At 44.6% G+C, this 6705-nt stretch overlaps 1 protein-coding gene across 1 annotated transcript; it reads left to right on the top strand.

Annotated features, from left to right (window-relative positions):
- Positions 1–564: 564 nt before the first annotated feature.
- Positions 565–1440, top strand: LOC306923890 (tetraspanin-17-like; the record flags this gene model as incomplete). The annotated part of the gene is made up of 1 exon (XM_079502234.1): positions 565–1440. The coding sequence occupies one exon, from the start codon at positions 565–567 to the stop codon at positions 1438–1440; it is 876 nt and encodes a 291-aa protein (XP_079358360.1).
- Between the last annotated feature and the right edge of the window lie 5265 nt (positions 1441–6705).

Here is a 6705-nt window from a genome sequence, read left to right as displayed (position 1 = left end):
CTTAGTTTTAGTCATCATAGCTTAGTTTTCAATTAGTTTCCTTTTAGTTTTCGTCAGTGAAAAAAGGTAGTCGATGAACATTTTTCGTCTTAGTTTTAGTCGACGAAATCAACACTAGTCTAGGACCGTTAGGTAGACATGGGCTGCATTTTCTCACTGGTGATTTGAACACAAACCAGCCCCAGAGGGCGACACAACTCGTTTGGAATGTACCTCGAATCCACTTGAAGCTCTATCATCCCCGCTATTCAATTCCCAATCTCACTTTGCCAATTGAACCTTGAATTCTCCTACTTCGAGCTATTGTTACTGACATTATTACTCACCATGATACTCGATCTGCTACCGTGCCTGTGCAAATCTGCATGGTTAGGTATGCATGACAACAGTTTGTGTTGTGTGTGTGATGTTGGACCAGAGCCCTGATATAAAAGGCCTATATAGCAGAGCCATTTAAATCCAGATTATCCCACCCAGTCAAATGACTTATAGACGGTAACAATAGCCTTCAGGTGCTAATCCTTATTCACGTGAGCCGATCAGCAAGCCAGCCGTCCCGCAGATATGAGTCGAAGGGAGATGAACCATCTTCTGAAAGAACCAAAGGTCAGCCTCTTTTGGAAGTACCTGCTGTTCGGATTCAACAGCGTGTTCTGGCTCTTCGGAAGCCTGCTCGTGGCCGCGGGCCTGTGGGCGTGGGCGGAGAAGGAGAAGGGATCCGACATGTCGTCTGTCGCGGATTTGGGCCTCCTGGACCCCGTGTGGCTGCTCCTCACCGTCGGAGCAGTCACCTTCGTCCTGGGCTTCGCCGGCTCCGTCGGAGCGCTGCGGGAGAACACCTACCTGCTGCGCTTCCTGTCGGCCTCCCTGACGGCCATCTTCTTCGCCGAGTGCGTGGCCGCGCCCCTGGTGTTCGTGTTCAGCGAGCGCATCACGGACCAGCTCGACGCCTTCTTCAAGAAGGGCATCAGGACGTACCGCGACGATGTCGACCTCCAGAACTTCATCGACTTTGTCCAGGGCTACTGGCGGTGCTGCGGGACGCAGGGCCCCGACGACTGGGACCTGAACATCTACTTCAACTGCACCGACGTGCACAACAGCACCGAGCGCTGTGGCGTGCCCTTCTCCTGCTGTGTCAGGGACCCCGCGGACAAGGGCGGCGGCGTCGTCGACACGCAGTGTGGCTACGGCGCCCGCAAGCGCAACGGAGACTCCGGGTTCGACCGCATCTACACCAATGGCTGCGTGGAGGAAATGAAGGTTTCGCTCATGACCAACTGGAACATTCCGCTCATAGTCATCGTCGTTTCCGGAGCTGTGAACTTCATTGGGATGATGCTGGCCGTGACCCTGTTGAATCAAATTTCACATGTTAAATCCAAGTGGGTGGCGGCGGAAGACCCTCCCGAGACAGGCCTTATAGTGCACGCACAGTGATAGTGTTATTAGTTGACGCCTAGTGCTGAGAGAACATTTCCACTCGGACAGTCGACAGAACACACACCCCTTTACCTCCAGAGGGCCGTATGTTTATAGGCTCTGCTCACACGTCCGAAACACGATGTTTTGTCTCTGTTCCGGGTGGAGAGGGGGTATAAGAACAGCTCGCAATTCATTTTCAATGTGGGTCGCACATGGTTTTGACCGAACAGCTCTGTTCGATGGAGGGGGGAGTCAAAACCACCTGACTCCCATTGAAAATGAACTACAAACTTTGTCCTACACAAACATTAAATGTGGTTGACAATGAATGGACAATTTTGAGTGTTCGTGTAAACACAAACATTGTGTAACACAAACATTGGAGACAAAAGTGAGGACGCAACTTGTGACTGGCCGGAATGAGATGATGTGTGATGATAAGAGCGCCGCTCCCTTCACGCAAGTGTGATTTTTCTGTCTGTTTTTGGTGCCCACTTTGGTTCAACACTTTGTTTTAAATGTGTGTTACATGGATGGGATTGGATTGGAGACTGGCAGACTTATACATTCAGCTCTTTGACCGGGTGCATTTATCAGATGTCACGCATTGTCCTCATGGACTCCTGTGTCTAGTGGGAGAGGAGAAGGATAGATCCTCCAAGCCTCCGCAAAACTAAACAGGGAATGGGAGAGTACGTAGGTTAACTCCATGTATTTTATTTTATTTATTTATTTTGTTTTGTTGTTGTTGTTGTTTTTTTTTTGGGGGGGGGGGGGGGGGTAGCCCCTCCTATATTCAGCTACTTCGCCCTATACCCGCTATCCGTGAATTAACGTACAACATGACTTCTCCAGTCATGTGATTTGAAAGGTTTCATAGTTTTAGAGATGTAGTGCTTTCAAATTTGAGAAATGTATAATGGGGCTCAATGGCAGCTATTGGCACGTAAAAAAATCACTTTCACCTAGAAACTCACACTTTTTATAATTCAGCATACTGTGGAGACACATGCTGGAACGTTTTACTTTGAAATGTTTTGTAGTTTCTGAGTTATTTAACTTAAACTCCCAATGCATTCTCAATGGCAATAGCACAAACTTTGGCATGCTACTAGTCCTACATACTGACACCTAGAAACCCCATTCAACCCCATTTAGGTTCATCTTACGGTGATTTGCCTGAAAAGGAATCTTTGAAATGTTTCATAGTTTTAGAAATATAGTGCTTTCAAATTTGAGAAATTTACAATGGGGCTCAATGGCAGCTATTGGCATGTCAAAAAATCACTTTCACCTAGAAACTCCATTCACACTTTTTATAATTCAGCTTACTGTGGAGACACATGCTGGAACGTTTTACTTTGAAATGTTTTGTAGTTTCTGAGTTATTTAACTTAAACGCCCAATGCATTCTCAATGGCAATAGCACAAACTTTGACATGCTACTAGTCCTACATACTTACACCTAGAAACCCCATTCAACCCTATTTAGGTTCATCTTATGGTGGACAAGTTTGCCTGAAAAGGAATCTTTGAAATGTTTCATAGTTTTAGAAATATAGTGCTTTCAAATTTGAGAAATTTACAATGGGGCTCAATGGCAGATATTGGCACGTCAAAAAAATCACTTTCACCTAGAAACTCCATTCACACTTTTATAATTCAGTTTACTGTGGAGACACATGCTGGAACTTATTTGAAATGTTTTGTAATTTATGAGTTTTTTTCGTCTTTTTTTTAAATCCTCAAAAATTGTGAAAAACGCCATGCTATAGTATAGCCCATGGCTCACATATAGCAGCTTATCACAGAGTGCCACCATGCTCTCTGAGAATCTCCTCAGCTTTCCATCTCTTTCCAGTGTTCTTCTGGATGTTATTCTCCAAAACATGCTGCCGAGTGAAAGTCAGAGGAACTCAGCTGGATTTGAACTCTCAACCTCTGGCTCACATGGACATCATCTTAACAAGGGTGCCACTGAGCGCTCTGTGAGTTCAAGTTGTAAGTTGTTCTTCTGCTGTCACTTTTCAAATCGGGCCTTGGGATCATGTACAGAGCATGTTAATGGTGTTTGCTGTGCATCAAAGGTGTCTTTAGTGCTTTTAAGTGTTATTGTGGATGTAAATCAGATAATACAGAGGAGAAAGCATGACAGAACACAGACAGCCTGGTAGCTCAACGTGTTAAGTGGCTGTCCACATGATCCAGGTGTTGTGGGTTCAAATCCCACTCTGGTCTTTGCTCTGAAACTTTACTTTGAAGAAAGAAGAAGATAAAAGCGCCCGGAAATCTCGCTAAGGTAGTGATGGTGCAGTGGTAAAGAAAAGGGCGTTGAAGTTTATACATCGTGGTGTGGTGAACCACTCGCAGGTTCAAGCCTAATGCCACTAACTATGTCCGGATCCTAGTGGCTGACCATGATCCTTGCTCAGTATTATATGGGAGTGGGTGGTGGTGCCCCCCGGTCGTTTCGGACAATAAAATGAGGTGGCTATGAAACTAAAATCCAGATCTGTCTGTAATATTAATACAAGGGCGAGAGAGGAAGGGGTGTGGTGAGAGAGAGAGAGGAAGGGGTGTCTCAGCCTATTTAACTTAAACGCCCAATGCATTCTCAATGCCAATAGCATAAACTTTGGCATGCTACTAGTCCTACATACTTACACCTAGAAACTCCATTCACACTTTTTGTAATTCAGCTTACTGTGGAGACACATGCTGGAACTTTTTACTTGTTTTGTAGTTTCTGAGTTATTTAACTTAAAACGCCCAATGCATTCTCAATGGCAATAGCACAAACTTTGGCATGCTACTATAGCATGGAAACCCGTCTGTTTTTACAGACGGGTAAACGGGCAGGGGCTTTGATGTCTATGTGTCCCTGGGAGAGATAACAGGCAAACGTTGATCAGAAATAACTGTATAGCTACAGCTATAGTTGAAATCAACAGGGCTTTTATTGGTCGGATATCAAAACGTGAAGTCACATCATTATACACTGGATCAAACAGGCCATATTCTGAGGCGAGCTTTGCGAATGCACTTCATGAACAATGTTATTGAATTCATTCTACAGTTTTTTCCATTAACCCGCAATGTTATTCACATTCTGGAAGTTTCCCTGTCCCTGATTACAGTTTACCGTCGTCTTTGCCTCAAGAAGTTGTCCGTATACTGTAGGCATAGACCAGTGGTTCTCAACCCCCCCCCCCCCCCCCCCCCCTGGGGACCTGGGGACCCCCACCCTGACAAACACTTGAACTGGGGACCCCCACCCTGACAAACACTTGAACTGGGGACCCCACCCTGACAAACACTTGAACTGGGGACCCCCACCCTGACAAACACTTGGAGTTGGGGCATCCCTGAGTACCACAGACGAAAAACAGTCTAAGTCCAAATTTCATTCTGACCCCTCCACAAAAAGGCCTCGTTGTCCTGAACCCTTATCTATCATTTATACATTATGGATCAATAGTGTGGACTTAGACTGTTTTTCGTCTGTGGCATTCAATTCTTTTTGACTCGTTTGGCTATTGTGAAGATCGTGTATAGATAAGCTATTTTCAGTTATTGCCTCTTTCTTATAGCCTATTATTTGACAATTTGGCCAATGTTATGTTGAACAGTTTAACCAAAAAAAAGGTCTGAAAAGTCCTTAAATTGCCACTTCACAGTCCTCTTTGGGGAACCCTCCAAAATCATGTGGGGTCCCCCCCCCCCCCCAACCCCGACCCCACCGGTTGAGAACCACTGGGCTAGATCACCGTTTAAAATGTTAAGAATGCACTCTCTGATGTCGTTTTCTTTCCTTTGTTTTTTTTACATTTTGTTTTTTTTAGAAAGCGTGCTTTGCCTTGGGGGAGTAGAAGAGCACTGTTTACAACCGACATACTGTACATACATACATACATCATCTGGAAAGTTAGACATCTGCAACAATAATGATAACAATGATCCAGAATCAGAGCCTTAATTGTACAGTATAATAGTAATAATAACAATAATAATAATTATGGATAATGTCTAAAAACTACATTTATGTTCTCATCTTTTCTTTCTAAAAAAAAAGAAAAAAAGAAAAACTAAAACAAATATATATATATACCATATTTATATAGTGGAAGTTCTTCAGTCACTTCTCTTTTCTTACCTCCCCCCCCCCCCCCCCCCCCCCCCCCCCCCCCTGGCTAAATAGGTAACTTAAATATTTACAATGATTATTTTACACCATTGGCCCAGCCCATTTTTGGAGTTAAAATGTTTTTGTTTTTTTCCTTGTATTTTTTTTTCTATAATAAAATGTGGATCAAGAAAACAATGAATTAAAAGTGATGGAGAAAAGAAGCAATGGTCCCTGTGGCTGGAGATAGATAGATAGATAGATAGATAGATAGATAGATAGATAGATAGATAGATAGATAGATAGATAGATAGATAGATAGATAGATAGATAGATAGATAGATAGATAGATAGATAGACGGATGATGGATGGATAGATGGATGGATGGATGGAGAAGGGAAGGTAACACATGAACAGAAGCATTTAGTGGAGATCAATGTTCCAGTCCCCCAAAGTACAGGGTCTCCAACCTCATGTTTCAGGGGTTTACACCATTCCCAAATTACAGGGTCTCCAACCTCATGTTTCAGGGGTTTACACCATTCCCAAAGTACAGGGTCTCCAACCTCATGTTTCAAGGATTTACACCATTCCCAAAGTACAGGGTCTCCAACCTCATGTTTCAGGGGTTTACACCATTCCCAAAGTACAGGGTCTCCAACCTCATGTTTCAGGGGTTTACACCATTCCCAAAGTACAGGGTCTCCAACCTCATGTTTCAGGGGTTTACACCATTCCCAAAGTACAGGGTCTCCAACCTCATGTTTCAGGGGTTTACACCATTCCCAAAGTACAGGGTCTCCAACCTCATGTTTCAGGGGTTTTTACACCATTTCTGTTTCTGTGCTCCCAAGGAGTGTCCAGGGTCTCTATACGCCCCATGATCCAGGGACGTACAGGGTCACCCAGCCCAATAATCAGGGGCTTTATAATGTCAGAGAACCGCACTCTTTATGGGCATATACAGCATCTCTCTCCAGTTGTGTGTCCTATGTGTGTACAGGGGGTGTGGGGGGGTTTGGGATCTCGTGTTCCGTCACCATTTTGGTTTTCTTGCTGTACGTTGCAGCACAGGGAAAACACAGGGTTTCCCCCCCACCCCATACCCCAAGGGGCTTGTCGCTGCGGTCGCGTCACCCTCCCGCCCGCCCCCCTC

The sequence above is a fragment of the Electrona antarctica genome (assembly GCF_951216825.1).
Source record: "Electrona antarctica genome assembly, chromosome: 5".
Lineage (NCBI taxonomy): Eukaryota > Metazoa > Chordata > Actinopteri > Myctophiformes > Myctophidae > Electrona > Electrona antarctica.
The sequence above is the reverse complement of the archived record's forward strand: the minus strand, read 5'-3'. Positions and strand labels throughout refer to the sequence as shown.